The 19,222-nt window shown below is 41.5% G+C and overlaps 1 protein-coding gene across 3 annotated transcripts in view; it reads right to left on the bottom strand.

Moving 5' to 3' along the window:
* The window catches only part of si:dkeyp-72e1.9 (syntaxin-binding protein 4), a 261,457-nt gene that overhangs the window by 17,552 nt on the left and 224,683 nt on the right, over positions 1 to 19,222 (bottom strand). For all 3 annotated transcript variants that reach the window (XM_061712521.1, XM_061712522.1, XM_061712523.1), the window contains 3 exons: positions 13,770 to 13,835; positions 7,305 to 7,499; positions 6,290 to 6,406 (listed from right to left, as the gene is read on the bottom strand). In XM_061712521.1, the coding sequence (XP_061568505.1) occupies positions 6,290 to 6,406; positions 7,305 to 7,499; positions 13,770 to 13,835 (378 nt within the window). The remainder of the gene's footprint in view (positions 1 to 6,289; positions 6,407 to 7,304; positions 7,500 to 13,769; positions 13,836 to 19,222) is intronic.

The following is a 19,222-nucleotide window of genomic DNA, read 5'->3' as shown; positions in this document are numbered from 1 at the left end:
GCATCTGTCAACTGAACTGATAAGGCTGGATAATAAATGCGAGGATCTGGAGGCGAGATCCCGGCACAATAACATACGGATCGTGGGAATTCCTGAAGATTTTTTTCACCTCTTCTGCTGTTACGGATATTCCCTCTCTGCTCAAGGAGGCTTTCAAGCTCGAGAAGGAGCCTCTCGTGGACCGCACTCACCGCACCCTCCAGCCGAAGCCCGGAGAGCGCCCTCGTCCCATCATCGCCCGTCTGCACTATCATACAGACTGTGTGAACATATTGCGCCGAGCCAGGGCTCAGCAACGGATTACGTGCGGAGAGTTGACTTTTTCTGTCTTTCCCGACCACACCCAGAAGACGGCCCGTGCCCGAGCCGCCTTTAATGACGTCCGCCGCCGGCTCCGCGAGATCCCGGGGATCCGCTACGGTCTGCTGTACCCCGCCCGCCTCCGCATCACTCACAACGGCGCAGAAAGGGAGTTCAGGTCGGCAGAGGAGGCCAGCGCTTTCATCACGTCGCTCAAAGTCTAGTTGAACTTTTTTCAGTTCATCAGTGTCGGGTTTTTTTTTTTTTTTTTTCTCCCATATATACACGGTATGTGGTTTTCAGTTTAACTTGGTCGTGATTGGTTGTACCTCTCTGTTAATGTTGCTGGGCTTGCAGGAGCTCAACACGAAGCTTGTTAGTTATTAGTTATGCTTAAAGCCGTAAGTGTTCTTTTCAGGGATCTGACTCCTTCTGGAGTTTGCACTGGGTTCTCCATCGTTTGGGGATGGGGTCGTTGTAAGTGCAATTGGGGCGTGGGGGGTTCAGTAGGTTAAGTTTGTTGTTGTTTTCAATTTTCCCCCTTTTTTATTTTTTTTTTCTCCCCTCTTTTTTTTTTTTTTTCCTCTTTCTTTCTTTCTTTCCTCCCTCCATCCCTTTCTTTCCTTTCCTTCCTTGGGGATCCGCATTCGGTACATCTCTATCTTTAGGAATTTAACATATGGCCACTAATACTGGTACTTCTGTGAGGTTGTTGAGCTGGAATATTAAAGGCATGGGGAGTCCAATTAAGAGATCGAGAATATTTGCTCACCTGAGACGTCTTAAAGCTGACTTAGTGTTCCTTCAGGAAACCCACATGCGCACCAAAGACCAGGTCAGACTTAAATGTCCCTGGGTTTCTGAGGTGTTTCACTCTGATTTCAACTCTAAGGCCAGGGGGGTTGCTATATTAATTGGTAAGTCAATGCAGTTTTCAGCTTCTAAGGTGATTTCAGACAAAAACGGCAGATACTTAATTGTGGCGGGTACGCTATTTCATATTCCCATATTATTAGTTAATATATATGCCCCCAATTTTGACAACCCACACTTTATGAACAAGCTTTTTGAATGTCTCCCCTCATTGAACGACAGTCCTCTTATAATTGGCGGGGATATGAACTGCGTAATTGACTCCAAACTAGACCGCTCCAGCCCACGAAATCTGACTCCTTCTTAAATGTCGAGGTCTCTTTCAGGTTTTGTGTCCAAGAACGGTTGCACCAATCCTTGGAGATTTTATAACCCTCGTACCAAAAAATATTCCTTCTTTTCTCAGATGCATCAATCTTTCTCTCGGATTGATTATTATTTTATTGATGCTAAACTAATTCCCAAAGTACTGTCTGTTGATTATCATCCTATTGTGATTTCCGACCACGCTCCTCTTTCTTTGGATATTCAGTTCTCTTCACAGCCACGCTACTCAACATCTTGGAGGTTCAATACATTACTTCTCTCAGATGATAAGTTCACCAATTTTATTACAACTAAAATTGATGATTACATCTCTATAAATCAAAATGATATGGAACCAATTTCATCTTCACTGCTGTGGGAATCATTAAAAGCATATTTGCGGGGACAAATTATCTCCTTCTCTGCTCACTTGAATAAGTCCCGGAAAGCCAAATTACAAGAACTCTCTATTAAGATCACAAAATTGGACCAACAACTTGCTACTTGCCCCTCTCCCAGTTTTCTTTAGCAACGTGTCGATTTACAGACTGAATTTGATCTCCTTACCACTAATGACGCAGAGCGACTTCTCTTACGATCACGCTCCGTATATTATGAACATGGAGACAAGGCAAGTCGGCTCATGGCTCATCAGTTACGTCGCCAGGCAGCCTCACGTATGATCCTTCAGATAAAAGATTCATCAGGCTCATTGCATCAGGATCCCACCGCCATTTATTCTGTCTTTCACTCATTTTATTCCTCTTTATATACGTCTGAATCTCCATCTAGGATGCAACTGGAAAGTACACGCATACAAAAACACACAACAACAACACTACTACCAATTAGCTTATCTTCATAATACTTTGAACCTGGAGGGTTCCACTGAATTGAATTCATTCTTAGATAGCCTCAACTTTCCTGTTATAGGCTCCGATGCTGCTAAAAATCTTGACTCGCCATTAACGGTAGAAGAAATTAATCTCGCTGTGAGAAGTATGCAAAATAACAAAGCTCCTGGCCCTGATGGATTTCCAGTGGATTTTTTTTTTAAATTTCAGGATAAATTGTCCCCTTTATTGCATGCTGTTTATAAGGAATCACTGGAACATGGCACTCTCCCTCCCACTTTAAGGCAAGCCTCCATAAGTCTCCTCTTAAAAAAAGATAAGGATCCAACTCTCTGCGGCTCATACAGACCTCTTTTGTTAATAAATGTAGATGCTAAGATCCTTGCTAAAGCCTTGGCTTATTGCTTGGAGAACATTGTGCCAACTATTGTCTCAAATGAACAGACAGGATTTGTTAAGGGGCGACAGTTATTCTTTAATGTGCGGACACTTTTAAATATTATTCACTCTAAAACTGTCACCACAACACCTGAAGTCGTAATCTCGGTCGATGCTGAAAAGGCATTTGACTTTGGCATTTGGGACTATTTATTTACTGTACTGAAGAAGTTTGGGCTGGGGAATGGGTTCATTTCTACGTCTCCTTTACACGTCTCCACAAGCAAGCGTTTCCACTAATGGCATTCAGTCCAATTTTTTTACTCTAGCCCGTGGCACCAGACAGGGGTGTCCCCTCTCTCCCCTATTATTCGCACTAGCTATAGAGCCCCTGTCAATCTTTCTGAGGTCCTCCCCCACTTTTACTGGGATCTCCCAATTGGGAACAGAATTTAAGCTGTCACTTTACGCTGATGACTTATTGTTATATGTCTCGGATCCTGTCCTCTCCATTCCTTCAATTTTATCTGCTTTCCAGAGATTCGGGTCTTTCTCAGGCTATAAAGTGAACGTATCTAAAAGTGAATGCTATCCCATTAATGACTCGGCAACAGCTCGTACAGTCAGATATCCCTTTTAAGATTAGTCCTTCCGGCTTTAGGTATCTTGGGATCAACGTAACCAGAACGTTAAGCTCTCTTTTTTCTGCTAATCTCTCACCTTTAATGTCTACAATTAAATCTGACCTCCATAGATGGAAAAGCTTACCTCTTTCGTTAATAGGAAGAATTAACGCAGTTAAAATGAACATTTTGCTTCAGAGATGTAAATTCAATGGCGGACTGGCACTTCCCAATTTCCAACTGTATTATTGGGCAGCACATATTCAAAAAATTTAATTTTGGTTCAAATCGGTGAATATGCCATGGTGTAAATTGGAGGCATAGTCATGCATTTCATCCTCTTTACCTGCTCTACTTACATCCAACCTCTCTGTCTTTACAAATAATCAAGTGGTTCACTCCACACTTAAAATTTGGTATCAATTTAGGAAACACTTCAAATTTAAGTTAGCATCTACTTTAGCTCCATTACTGAACAATCATTTATTTCGACCTCCGCTTACAGATTCAACCTTTCTCATATGGCATAATAAGGGCCTGAAAAGTTTTGGAGATCTTTACAAGGATGGTATCTTTCGCAGCTTTGCAGATCTCTCAGGTGAATTTAATCTCCTGCTTTCTCATCTCTTTCGATACTTTCAGATTAGACACTGCGCTAAAGCTTTGTTTCCAGTTTTTCCATCCTCTCCGCCGACTCTACAGTGGGAGGTGCTTTTAAGCCATGATCCACTTCAAAAATCACTGATCTCTAAGGTTTACGATGACCTTCTGTCTTTCGATCTCTCTCCAGTTATTAAAGTTAGGGCTGTCTGGGAAGATGAACTGGATCTAAATTTGGAGGATGACTGGTGGGACGCTGCTCTTAAAAAAATTTACACAAGTTCATCCTGCGCTCGTCTTACACTTATACAGTTTAAAGTACTGTTTAGAGTCCACTTTTCTAAAGCTCGACTCTCACAGATCTATCCCAGTGTCACTGACGAATGCGACAAATGTCATGCCTCGTCCTGCAATTTAACCCATATGTTTTACTCTTGCCCACTACTTTCTCGCTTTTGGTGGAATTATTTTGACACCATGTCAAAAATACTCTTGGTGAATATAAAAGTCTCCCCCCATGTTGCCATATTCGGGCTCCCAGAGGACCATGGCCGGTTTACTTCAAATCAAATAGACATTTTGGCTTTTACTTCCTTACTGGCAAGACGCCACCTTCTTCTCCACTGGAAGTCGACTAAGGGTCCTTCTAGTACCCAGTGGCTTAACGACACCATGTTTTTTCTGAAGCTGGAAAAGATTAAATATTCACTGAAGGGTAGTTGCTCTCGATTTACCGGTCGATCTACGTTCCCACCCTCACCTATGGTCATGAACTCTGGGTCATGACCGAAAGAACGGGATCCCGGATACAAGCGGCCGAAATGAGTTTCCTCCGCAGGGTGGTGGGGCGCTCCCTTAGAGATAGGGTGAGGAGTTCGGTCACCCGGGAGGAGCTCGGAGTAGAGCCGCTGCTCCTCCACATCGAGAGGAGCCAGCTGAGGTGGCTCGGGCACCTGTATAGGATGCCCCCTGGACGCCTCCCTCGTGAGGTGTTCCGGGCATGTCCCACCGGGAGGAGGCCCCGAGGAAGACCCAGGACACGCTCTACGTCACTCGGCTGGCCTGGGAACGCCTTGGAGTCCCCCCGGAAGAGCTGGAGGAAGTGTCCGGGGAGAGGGAAGTCTGGGGATCCCTGCTCCAACTGCTGCCCCCGCGACCCGGACTCGGATAATGCGGTGGACAATGGATGGATGGATGGATGGGTAGTTGCAACAAATTTTATAATAAGTGGCTTCCCTTTCTTACATTCTTCCACTCTCTCCAGTCCCTGCCTCCTGATTGACGGATCCCCCCCCTCCCTCTCTTCTCTCATTCCTCTCTTTCTTCCTCCTTTTTATTTACTTTTCTTTTGTTTTTGGGTTTTTTTTTTTTTTTTTTTTGCTTTGGGTTTTTTTTTTTTTTTTTTTGCCTTGGGTTTTTTTTTTTTTTTTTTTGCCTTGGGTTTTTTTTTTCTTTTTTTCTCCCCCTTTTTATTCATCTATTTTTTAATTCATACTGTTTAGCTTTAATACTTAAATATTACTTATATATAAGAATATAATAATTTTAATGTATTTGTCATTATTTTGTGTGGATTTTTTGTTCTGTTCTTAATCCAAAAAAAAAAAAAAAAGGAGGTAGACTGTATATCTTTTTTTGTTTATTCCTGTTCAACTGTGCCTTACCCCCTAATAAAAATATCAAAACAAAGAACCCCAGGCTGAACAAGTTTCTCTGAAACTACAATTTTCTGGCTGTGAATATTCCATTCCATTTTATTGAGTTGTTTTACACACCCTTATAAGGTCCAACAACTTCCAACCAGATCTCTGTAGAGATTTTTCTTATCATATGTTTTAAAAGTTCCAAAACTTTACAAAACAGCCTCAGAAAACAGTTCAAAAGAGCTTAAGTAATTGCAGTTAAAGTGTCATAGATTAGCAGGTCTCCAGCTGGAAAACTCACCTGTTCTCAGGTGCATTTGAGTAAAGTTCAGAATCTGCACTGGTTCTTTTAAGCTTGAGTTTCAAAACTTAGTCATATTTTACCTGCTGATTTCATCTTATTTTATCTGTTGTTCTTTTTTCTTTCTTTTTTGTTTAAATTTTAAATCGTGCTTTTTATTTCTACTATGTGATGTTTTAATGTCTCTAAAGCACTTTGAATCACCTCGTTGAATTGTGCTGTACTAATAAACTTGCCTTGCCTTGAAATGACACAGAGGAAATATAAGAAATCAGTCGCTTGAATCAGTCGCTTGAAGATAAAGCACTTTTGGTTCATCAGTAAATGTCACTGCACCAGGACAGTGTGTGAGATGAAGTTCCACAAGGTTAGCGATGTGATTTGATCATGTGTGTGTGTCCAGTGAGATACCTGAGCAAAGCTCAGCAGTTTCTTGTTGGAGATCTCCAGGTGTTTCCTGCTCAGTTCCGACTTCCTCAACTGGGAGTCAATGGCTGTCAGTCTCTTGTTTAGCTCCATTACTTCCCCCTGAGAGTAACGCCAGAGTCTGAATCATTATCCTCGGATAACACTGCATTTCATTTTCTTCTTCCATCTGACTTTTCATTTCCAACATCATTAGCAAAGTTTCCTTTCAGATGGAGAAGAAATTTCACCCAAATCGCCAAATAATCAGCAGTAGAAGAACACACCAGTTATGGTATCAGGCTCCATCTCCATTGATAATTCAGGTTAAAGACCCTTCAGAAGATTTGCCACCTCAGATGGAAAGCCACAGATAGCAGATCAGGGTAGCATACCTAGGTAGCACATCTATGGAAACAGGCACCGCTATAGGACTCTGTAGTTTGGCTAGTGTCCCTGGCAAAGGGAAAGCTGCTTTTAACGCCACATGAAAGAGCAGCAAATGTTTGGTGTAAGGCATGAGTCAGTTTTAAACTGTCAGTTTTAAACTGTCGGTCCAGTAGCTGCTGGTTTTCTTAAACATGCTTGGATTTGCTTGTTTCGGCTTCAAAGGGGAGACTCCTGCCGAGGCAAGTGTGCTCATGAAAAAAATACTTGGTGTTTTATGTAAGACCGTGTGATAGAGCCAGCGATCTTGCAAAGTTCTTGCAAGCTCAAGATTTTACCAATCCTGTTTCTTGTACACTCATAAAGAGGTTTTGCTGCATATGTACACGGGAATTACTTTGGCCCTCTGGCCCAAACCCATTTTTGTAACTCTAGTCAGAAAATGTGTAAAACATAATATGGCCCCTTTAGTTTACACAATAGTTTTTAAACATTGATACCAAACTCTTTAAAGAGAAACAAAGGGTTTAAAAAAAAGAACATAAAATCGACACCACTCTCTGTCTCAAAGAGAGTAATGTAATGTATTATGTAAAATAATATGTATCAGAAATAGGTACATGCTTCAATTCACCTTAGTGGGTTCTCCTCGTGCTTGCCTATTGCTGGCCAGCTGGTTCTTTAGGTCTCTGATCTCGGCCTCCAGTAGCTGGATAACCTCCTCATAGTCCTGCTCAGCGCCGCTGACCTGCCGCGGCACCGCCTCACTCTCAGCTGCCTGCAGACGACTCTTCAGACGGGTGTTTTCCTCCACCGTCACACAGGCTTTCTGGGAAGGACAACAGCTTGTGATACAGTGAGACTACACTTCATCTTAGTGGACATTTTCTGCATTGACACTGTCATCACATAAGTGTAAATGACCTTTGTCAGTGCCATGCAAACAACCACATATTTGACTTGATGTTTAAAACAGTCTGCAGGGAAGTTTTAAGAGGCATGTGTTTTACACAAATGCTGTAAAACAAATGTTACTCTGTATTGTGGTTAGTGCTGTCAAGCAATTAAAAGAATTGAGAGATTAATTCATTAAGATCTGTAATTAATTAATCTAATTAATATACTCTTTTTTTTTTATCTCACCTTATCTCACCTAAAAATTGCTGAGAAAAGCCCTCAACTTGAAGTGTTTTCAAATTCATTACATTATTGTGGCAGATCAAACGATTGATATATAACAAAAAAGTGGCTTTATAAAGTAATTTATTTATTTTTTAACAGACTTGAACAGATACAGTCCTAGTCATTTACATCCACATGGCAAGAACATTTGCCATCCTCTCTGTCGCAGACGTGTGCATGCGCACGGTGTTCTCCTCAAGTTCAGTTTGGGGAAGAGCGTTGCTATGGTAACACCGTTGCTGCTAGCATTAGCTGTGGCTGCGCTCGCGACCGGGTGCTTTGGTTTTATGTGGTAGATAAACTTGAGCTGCTTCAGCAGTGAGCAAAGTCCTTTCCACAAAGAACACTCTCATTCTACCTTTATAAATGGTGTTAAGAATGTAAATTCTCCATTCACTGGACCAACAACTTTCACATGTTCCTTCTTTTTCACTTCTCTTCTCCGCTACTCCCCCCAGGCCTGTCCAGCTACGATGGGAGAAACCAGCGTAGCTAAACGCGCCCAACACAGGGACAGCCAATCAGAGTCCACTTCAAGGTGGGACTGACCGTTGTTTTCCACCCACAACTCAAGCACAAACACAGATTTCATAAAGGCAACTCGCAAACAGAAAAAGTAAAGTTAGAGATTCAAAAATAGATTAAGCAATTAAAAAAACATAACGTGCTAAATATGCCTGCAATTAATTAATCACAATTGACGTGCTAATTTGACACCCCTAATTGTGGTGCACCGAAACGGTTTCCTGAGACAGTTCCTTGTTCATTTGGTTATAGCAGCAGTTGATGAAAGCTGGCTCTTGATGCACTGCTGTCTAAGAGATAAGAGATCCAGCTTTACCTCATGGATCTCTTGTGCAGCTGAGGGCAGCCTTTGTTTGGTGCTTGATTTGATTCTTCACGTTTGGTGAGGGACTAAAACTTGGAGTGATTGTTTATGCACATCAGCCAAGGAACAAGATTCCAGTCACCTGCATGTCTCTGATTGGGGGAGGGCACTGTGTCCCAGTCTAGCAAGGTATATTTACTTTCATATATATTGCACATGTTTTTATAGAATGTTTCTTTTAAGTTTGTTTTTGTATATCAATGTGCTTTTGTTTCTTTTAGTTTTCAAACAAGGACATTATTTGAGGAGCCAACAACTGGTTTTCCCAGACAACATATTTTATTGTGCCTTTAAACCAGCACTATGTAACTTTTCCACCTTAATCTAATATTTCATCATCATCATTGTGATGGTACATCAACTTCCAACAGGTTTAATGAACCTCTGTCATGGTCTGAGGGGTCTGTATCGCCTTCACTGGCACTATGTAACTTTGAGGTGCATGGTAGGAACCCTGCCACACTAAAAAACTGCAAATTTTTACGGCTTTGACTGCTTTACGGCATACGTCACTTCCCCCTCCTTCCCGATTCGGGCGGGGCGGGGCGTGGAGCGCAGAGCTCAGGAGAAGCTGGTAACCCGTTACTGTGTTGTAGCTGCAGCAGCTCCACATAACAGACGTGGGGAAAAGATCAATAATGGTTTAACTTTTCACTGCTTTCCTGCTCGGAGGCAGAACCACGGAGGCCAAGTATCTGATATAACAGAGAGAAAGTGAAAGAGTCGTCAGCTCGCTTGGATCGTGGCTGTAACGACCAAACAACTTTCCACACAGTATCACAAACAAACACTCACACAGACGGGTCGGATCAAAACACGGGTTTATTAAACCACAAACAAACACTCACAAAGACCGGGTCGGATCATTCATACGGGTTTTATTCCCCACTTCTCCAGCTAAACACAGTTGCTGGCCAGCTCTCTGCGGTGCGATTAACCCCAATCTTCAGATAAAACTAGTTTGTTGAGGAAAAAATATTAACTAATTTCACGAGGAAAACAAAAATATTTCTCACGTCTCGAAGCCTCTTCAGCATAATATAGCAGTCAAAAAAAAAGAAAAGAGAAGTAAGAGTGATACAAAACATGTACTGTATGTTGTACTATTATACTAATTTATTGAAACACATGGCGAGTCAAACATTTACCAAAGCAGCTGCCAAACACTCCTAAACAAGGTAGCCTAACACGTGGGTTCTGCAGAACTGAATCCTTACTAAATCCTTTCTAAAGAGTGGAGCTCCGACGAGGAGCTCCATTCTTTGATAGGGATTTCATATGGATCCAAACCGTTAATAATCATTATTTTCTTCATATACTGCTCCCTGGCTTCCTTGTTTAAGGTATCCCGGTAAATTCCAGTTCCTTTCCAGCAGTTTAACATCTTTTTTTGCATTCCATCTGTTCACTTGGTGAATCAGAAAAGTAGTTTTGAAAGTCTGTCCCGTCTTCATTCGCTATCAAAACTTATGCACGCGACGGGACAGGATCTTTCCGGCAGTACGCGCTGGTGCTCATGGGAAACGTAGTGTTCTTTCTGGTAAAGCAATACCGCTTTTGTCCAAAAGATGCCGCCAAACTCAACAAAACCTGAAAGTTACGTTGTGCTGCTTTAACTAGTCAATGAACGGGCCATCTTTTGTTTATTTATTTTTCATGTTATGCTTTTGGCTGCGTTAAGGAGGGGCTGAGTGGTATAGTAGCCATTTGGCAAATGTATTGTGTGGTTTGAGTCACCTTAACTTGCTGTGAGTAGGTATAATTGAGTGTGGCAGACAGTTTTGATTTGAGCTGAATTGGGTTGTGTGTAGTGGTGTTTGCCTACGTATTTTGTGACAGCTTATCCTTCTTACGCATAACTCTATACCAGCTTCCCTGGTGATAGAAGGAATTACAAATTCAAATTTTTCCTTAATGGTGACCTATTATGGCATTTAATGTATATTTTAAATAGGCCTTGAATGTCTTAAAAACAAGCTTTTGATTGTTTTTTCTACATAAATTAGAAAATCAGCCTCTGGGCCATGTCTTTATTTTTACTGTTTCTAACCTCCTTCTCTATGAGGGATTCTAAGGGGTGGGACTATGATAATGAGGCTCTGTGCTGATTGGCTGCCTGACACGATGACGCGATAAATCGCTACGAAAAAATGGTGGAAGCTCCGGCCGGCGGAGTTAAGGCTGATTTATGGTTCTGCGTTACACCAACACAGAGCCTACGGCATAGGCTCTGTGTTGGTGTAACGCGGAACCATAAATCAGCCTTTATTTGATGCAAGCAAGCGTCAGCGATAAAATCAATTCCATTGCTTTATTTTCTTACTGTCCTAACTGGCCGCAGCGACGCGCCGTTTTGAGCTGAACATTTGTCCGAAGCCCTGCTTCTATTTTTTCCCGTCGCTCGCATTGAAAGCCGGTTGAAAGCGCTGTAGGAAACGGTCACGGATGAGGAACGGCTGATCCAGTTAGTTGAAATGAGAAGTTATCTCTATGATTCCTCCTCATTTCACTACAAAAACCTCAATAAAGTGGCAGCTGCTGGAGATGGACAGAGGGCCGATGTCACGCAGTGCTACGATAGTCGGACGCTCGCATGCAGTTACACGGTTTTTTAGTTGTGGGTGTGGTTTGCATTTTGGTTACGTAACGGAAATGTGCAAATCTGAACGGCTCGTAGAAGTCACATGACACTGGACGGATCATCCGGGCGGCTGTACACACACTGCAGAATTTGGTTGCTTTCCTCCTTCTCTGAGTTGGCAGGCTGAGGGGAGACCACTTTATATATGTTAAAGCAAGAATAATAGGTCCCCTTTAAATCTCTAGATTTCAATTTTCTTCTTCTTTGTGGGTAGGTCTGCAATCAATCCCACCCATTTATACCATTCCTGTCTATTTTCCCATCATTTTTATTTATTCCTTAAAAAAGTCTCACAGCAAGAAGGTCCTGGGTTCAATTCCTGCCGGGGACGCAGTGCATTTTAAGTTCCCCCATGACTTCAGCACCCTGGTTGGGGTTGGTGAAAGGATCTTTCTGTGTGGAGTTTGCATGTTCTCCCCGTGTTCCCTTGGTAGCTAATGTGAGCTTTCCTCACAAAAACATGCAACAGTCCTCGGCTACACTGCCCCCTCTGGCCAACCGGGGCGCCAGATGGGGTGGGAGGATCTGGCTGGAATACGTGATCCTTCCACGCGCTACGTCCGGCCAGAGAATCCTCACCCTGTCTGGTGAAAAGATGCTGCTGTTCACTCCTCAGGTTAAGGAGGAGACCTGAGCTCAGTGTAGAACCTACCGGGGTTGGTAGAGGGAGAAATGCCCAGGACTGACTTAGGTAGGAGCACTGGGGGATAAAATGGGAAAAAAAAATCCGGATAAAAATATTAAGAAAAAAAAATTGATAAGACAATCTGTTTGGAAGTTACGTGGATGTCAAATTTGGAGGTGTAGCCCACTGTCTGTCTTTGATTTGTATTTTATGATGTAATGATTCAAGATGAAAGAAACTTGTAGCTGTATTTTGAGGTTGTAATTTTCTCTATACAGTAGCAGCCAAAGCTACATTCAGCCTTCATTTGGACATTCACTTAAAATTAATTGTTCTACATCAAACTGTCTTTTCCAGACAACGTGACGTGTTGTCAATGTTGGGCCACAGTGATGTGATAAAACAAAGAAAGGCTTAACATCAGTTTTTTGGTTGGAGAAAAACCCTCTTAATGACACTGGCTGACCTGATGATGCACAGGCCTGGCTTTAAAGAGCGGCTCCCCCCTTCTCCCTTTCCCCCACTCTTTCACACTCTCCCTCGACAAGTCAAACACAGACGTCGTCCTGCCTGTGAGCCTTGAATAGTGGTGGGGAAAAAAATCGATATTGCAATATATTGTTGCGCTCTCTGTCGCAATAAATAATAAAAGGCAAATATGGATATTTTATTACAACACACATAATGGATTTACGGGGTTGTCACCGCACTATTGTTCATGCACGTGCATGTGTCCAGCTGTGCAGTGTTTGCATTTACAAGACTAGGAGGTAGTGAGGTTCTATGCAAAATTAAGTCGCTTACTGACTTTTCAGTATTAGAAACAAAGCAGTGCACTGTCCTGGTTTATATAAAACATGTTATTAATGTTCATGCACTTTAATTTGTCCAGCTGTACAGTGTTTACATTTACAAGCCTAGTAGGCAGTGAGGCTCTGTACAAATGCACTTTCTTTGTACATTGTATGAAGTTTTGGCATTGAATAAATGCATCACTACAGTTTTTCCTTTTTATGGGTATTTTTTTCTTTTTCAGTCACATAGATCGTGATATATCGTTGATGAAATTTCTTACAATATATCGAATATCGTAGATATCGTGTATCGTGATATTATGGTTATCGTGAGCCACATATTGCGATTATTGAATAATGAATCGTGAGTTAACCGTATCCCAGCCCTAGCTGTGAAGGCCACAGCTCCTACTTTAGCATGACAAGCTACCAGCCTAAGGCCTGCCCGTCCATCACCGTGCCTGAAGAGGCGTCTGGTTGTCAGGTTGACAGGCTGCCATGCATAGAATAATAGTTGTTGTGAGACCTATTGTGCTGTTTAGTTATTAATTCCTGATATTCAGGTGGTGTCCCATTTGGATTATTCATTTTGATACTTTATTTACGTTAATAACTATTGTTGGACAATTATTAATAACCTTTATACTTAAAAAAGCACTCCCTTTGTTGCACATCAGCGTAAAAAAAGTTTTTATTGGTAGAGAGGTCCACAGTCTTATTTATAACAGTAACGTTTGTAACATTGTAAAGGCTCAGTATAACTATCACGTGGCAAATATGTGCCATCTTGATAAATCAAAACTATTTGTGCAACTTTTTAAAATTTCCACCAAGCATAACAATAATGTCTGTGAGTATTTATATTCAACTTAATGTAAATAAATCTTTAATATGTTAATAACTGACTTCAACATCTAAAAAGATAAAAAGCACAATGCGTCTCCACATGACATATATTGCTGGCTCACTTTTGATGTCTTCTGCAGCTCTTCCTCAAGGGTTTTCTTGCTGTTCTCCATGTCCTTCAGCATCACCTGTCAAGAAACACTAATGTTGAAGCCACATCTATATTGTTAAACTAAATTAACATTTCATTTCAGGTGAAACACTTATTTAGTTCATTCAACAGAACATCACCAAAAATTGTTTTCTGAAGGTCCTTCATGATGTATACCAGTGTTCCGCAGTGTTCTTCAACCCCCTGTCCTGCATGTTTTACATGTTTCCCTGCTTCAGCACACCGTGATACAAGGAGCTGTGTCCTCAACAGAACTGTCCAGACCTTCTTAAAAATGCTTTTATGATTAAATATTTGTAGGAAGCTGTTGGGGGAACACTCATTAACTTTCAAAGTTCAAATTGAAATTGAAATAATGTTATAAAAGCAAAAACAAAGAAGAACACGATAAGCACAGTAACAAAAAGAAGTAGACGATGATGGCTCGTATTAAAAAAAGACTGCTTGTTCCAAACGTAGCAGACTCTGAGCCTCCGGAAAAGAAAACAGACGGCAAAAAGAGACTTTACAAACAAGAATATATCATGTTGGGATCAGCCTCTTGTGTTTTTTATTTGGGGAGATTCTGCCAAACCAAGCCATGAAACCAACACACATGCAGTGGCATCTGAGCACCATAACCAGTCATCAGTGAGCAAGTCTGTTCAGGGCAGCGCAAAATCATACATGTGCATGTAAGACTTTAGCAACTTCTCTTCAAGAACATAAGGGGAGGGGGGTCCTCAGTGGTTCTAAAAAAAAAGGTTGAGAACCACTGAGGGCTTGTGTAAGATTATATGAAATTAAATTTGCTACTTAATGACAGGTATTATGTCAGTTAGATTTAAACTGCTGGGGGCCTTTGAGCTCTGTCACAATAATCTGTGGAATAAGATCTATAAAGGGAAATAATGTTTACTGCACACTTTACAGTCATAATAAATCTGAAATTAAACATCACTCTTAGACTAAGAGTCAATTTCAGAAAAGAGGTACTGACCAAAAGTTCTAATTGGTACTAAAATTGGTACTAAATTGGTACTAAAATACCAGCTCAGAATTGACAAACACAGAAACCGAAGGTTTAAATAGGGCTGTGTATAGTTACTGTAGTTCTAGTCAACACCATGTATGCTGACTTTGAGTTCGGAACTATGAAAATAAAGAGCAATGACGGAGCGCTGGCCAGCACGCAGCTCCCGAAGCTCCGGCCTGCAAACATGCACAAAAGAGAAAAAAGGGGGCCAGCACAAGACACTGTAACACAAGAAACCCCACACAGAACTGTATTGACCAAGCGTTGAAACGTAGCCGGAGCATTGCGCATGCCAAAGCGCATCACGGTATACTGCAGGAACGCATCGGGTGTCACAAACGCAGATATTTCTCTCGCCTGAGGAGAAAGCGGCACTTGCCAATAAACCTTAAAAGGTCAAGTTTGGACACAAAATTGGCGCTGCCAACATTGTCTAAACAATCCTCAACCCGGGGAAGCGGATAACAGTTAGGCTTAGTGACCCCATTGACTTTGCGAAAGTCCGTGCAGAACCGATCAGACCCATCTGATTTACCAGCTAAAAGGCATGGTGAACTCCAAGAGCTACCGCTTTGTTCAGTGATACCATTTTCCACTATATAGTCAACCTGTTCTTGCGACCGGCGACGCGTATCTGGATTCACGCGGTCAGCAGGCTACTTTATCGGGGACGAATCACCCACATCAATGTCATGCTGAAGCACATTTGTACGTGTAGGCATGTCTGAAAACAAAGAAACATGAGACCCAATTAATTTAACCACATTCTCACGTTTCGGCTCATCCAAATGAGAAAAACTCCAATCAAGTCTTGACAACATTTCAGAATTTTTAAGACGTCCCTGAATGACAGCAGTGGACAGACCAGCGGCATCACTTTCAACAAAACTCTGCGCATCAGTGGAGTCGGTACTGGACAGTGACAGATCAGTTTTAACATTCTCCTTAGAAGAAGACAAAGGGACACATTCTCTCTCCAAGTACGGCTTAATCATGTTAATATGGCACAACCTACTTCGCCTTCTGCGATCTGGTGTTTTAACATATAGTCACGATCATTCAGCTTCTCTTTGATCTCATACGGACGGCTATATCGAGCCTGTGGAGCTGAACCAGGAATAGGCAGCAATACCAACACTCTATCGCCTGGACTGAAACTCCTCAGCCGTGCGTCTTGATCAAACCATGTCTTCATTTTTGTCTGCACAACAGCAATGTTTCTCTTCGTCAACTCACAAGCACAGTGACGTTTAAAACAAAAGTTACTAACTTTGTCACACATATTGCCGTTTTTCCTCACTTTTTTCTGGAGACGCCTAAGAGGACCACTCACAGTGTTGTGCGAAAACCAGCTCAGCCGGACTGAAGCTTAGATACTCCTGCACGACCTCACGAGCGGCAAACAAAAGAAGATGAACACCCTCATCCCAATCTTTATTTGACTCTATACAGTATGTCTGGAGCATGGATTTCAAAGTCTGATGGAACCTTTCGATAGCCCCCTGACTCTCCGGTAGATGTGCACTAGAGTGACAGTGAGTGATGTTACTCATACAACTCCGCAAGCTTACGGCCTGCAAATATGCACAAAAGAGAAAAAAATTATGACTATGAGATACTTATAATAAATAAAAATTGAAAAGGAGAAGAGAGGAAGGGAAGAAGAGAAGAGAAGAAGGGTGAGAGGCACCGTTCAGTGGATCATGTCGGTGCCCCCCTGCAGCATAGGCCTATAGCAGCATATCTACCACCAAGCTATGTTTGAGACTAACTATTATAGTCTTGTTCTATAGCTGCAACTATGACTACTAGGGGTGTAATGATACACTAATCTCACGATACGGTACGATACACGATATTGAGGTCACGATAACGATACGATATTATAGCAGTATTTTTTTAACAACCTTGAATGAGGTACATATGACTGGAAAAAATGGTCTTTTAAAATACAAAACAATACTGTACGTTTGCCCTATTGTTACAGTTTGTAATGCTTTATAACTGTTTAAGTTTTAAAGAGAAAGCCAGGCCAACCATTTTCCACAAACTGAACTAAAAGTAAAGGTCAGGTTTGCATTATGATCTTCAGTTTCATACAAGTACAAATATTTAGCCACAAACTGAATAGTTTCTCCCATGTATGATTTGACTTTTTTCTTTTCCAGAAATTTAACAACTAAAATTAAATAAATAAATAAAAGTAAATAAATACATAACATTTTACATCATAAAAAAGATTGATTCATGCTCACCTTATAAGTGTAAGAGGAGATTTATTTTTGTTAAGGTTATTTTGGTAATTCAGGGTTCATTATTTTATAAATATATTCTTTATATTCTGATGTAAATCAGGGACTATAATGACACTAGTCAGTTTATCTGTAGTGATTAGTCTGTTTTAGATTGGGCGGAGTGATACGCCACAGTACGGCACTAGGTGCTGTGTTGATGTTCTAAAATCCTACACTGTTGAGGGACATTAAAGTACACTGGAACTCACGCAGAAGTTGTCCACTTGTTTATCCTACTCACGACCCCAAAAAGGTTTAATTTAATAAGGTAAGGCTTAACTCTACACCAGCCTCACATAAGTAAAAGTTCAAAGCTCAAACGGGACCGCAAAATGGTACTAGTTTCTTCTGAGGGTAGTAAGATTTTGGTCCGCGGGTCAAGGCGCGGTCGGATGCACGTTTCTAGTCAACACAATGGATTAATATTAATAACCCAATATCGCGATACAGTTTGTCACCTCCATGACACGTTTCGTGACATTTTTGTATCGCAAAGTTTCATGGCACGATATATTGTTACAGCCCTAATGACTACTGACTCTAACACACTAGAGTTTACACTACCTAGAGATTTACCAACACCAGCTAGAGGTTTACTAAACACTAACTATAGGCTTTACTAAACAGAAAGGTTTTAAGTTTAGTTTTAAAGGTGGAGGTGGTGTCAGCCTCCTTAACCCAGATTGGAAGTTGGTTCCGTAGTAGTGGTGCCTGATAGCAGAATGCCCGCCCTCCAAATCTACATTTAGATACTCTAGGAACTACGAGTAAACCTGCACTCTGAGAACGGAGAGCTCTGCCAGGAACATAAGGCACTATCAGGTCTTGCAAATAACGCGGAGCTAAGCCGTTTTGGGCTTTATACGCGAGTAATAACATTTTAAATTGGATTCTAAATTTTACAGGTAGCCAATGGAGCGACGTTAACACTGGAGAGACGTGGTCTCTCCTGCTGATTCCTGTCAGTACTCGTGCTGCTGCATTTTGGATCAGCTGGAACCTATTCAGCAAATTACTTGGACATCCTGCTAACAACACATTACAGTAATCTAGTCTAGAAGATACAAACGCATGAACTAGTTTTTCTGCTCACTCTGCGAGAGGATTTTCCTAATCTTTGCAATATTACGGAGATGGAAATTTTACAAACCTGATTAACATATGGTTTAAACGACAAATCCTGATCGAAAACAACACCAACACCAAGGTTACAGTTGCACTGGAAGCCATCGCAACACCATCTAATCCCTTCCTAAAATGCTCTGGACCAAGAATGATAACCTCTGTTTTATCTGAATTTAGAAGCAAGACATATCCGGACATCCAGTCCTTGATGTCCCTAAGACATGCCTGAAGTTTAACTAACGGTTCTGTTTCATCCGGCTTCATAGATAAGTAGAGCTGCGTATCATCAGCATAACAATGAAAGTGTATGCCGTGATTCTGGATTATACTTCCCAATGGCTGCATGTATAAACTGAACAAGATTGGCCCTAGCACTGAACCCTGCGGAACACCATAACAGACCCTTGACTGTTCTGAAGAAACCTCATGTACATGAACAAACTGGAACCTGTCAGATAGATATGATTTAAACCAACATAGAGCTGTCCCTTTAATCCCAACGACATGCTCTAACCTGTGCAGTAAAATGCCATGATCAACAGTGTCAAAAGCAGCACTGAGGTCCAGTAGAACCAGTATGGAAACTAATCCCTTATCTGAGGCCATAAGGAGGTCATTCGTGACTCGAACCAGTGCTGTCTCTATGCTATGATGCATTCTGAACCCTGACTGAAAGACTTCAAACAGATCATTTCTATACAAATAGTCACATAACTGGCGTGAAACTGCCTTTTCCAGAATTTTAGATACAAATGGAAGGTTGGAAATTGGTCTATAATTAGCTAAGGTGTCTGGGTCAAGAGAAGGTTTTTTAAGTAAAGGTTTAATTACTGCAACTTTGAAAACCTGTGGTACATATCCTAAGCTTAGGGATAGGTTCACCTGGTCCAGTATTGTCGTACCAATAAGAGAAAAAACATTTTTGAATAGTGGAGTCGGGATGGGGTCTAACATACATGTGGTTGACTT

Source organism: Cololabis saira, chromosome 21 (assembly GCF_033807715.1).
Source record: "Cololabis saira isolate AMF1-May2022 chromosome 21, fColSai1.1, whole genome shotgun sequence".
NCBI lineage: Eukaryota > Metazoa > Chordata > Actinopteri > Beloniformes > Belonidae > Cololabis > Cololabis saira.
This window is presented reverse-complemented; position numbering and strand designations above follow the sequence as displayed.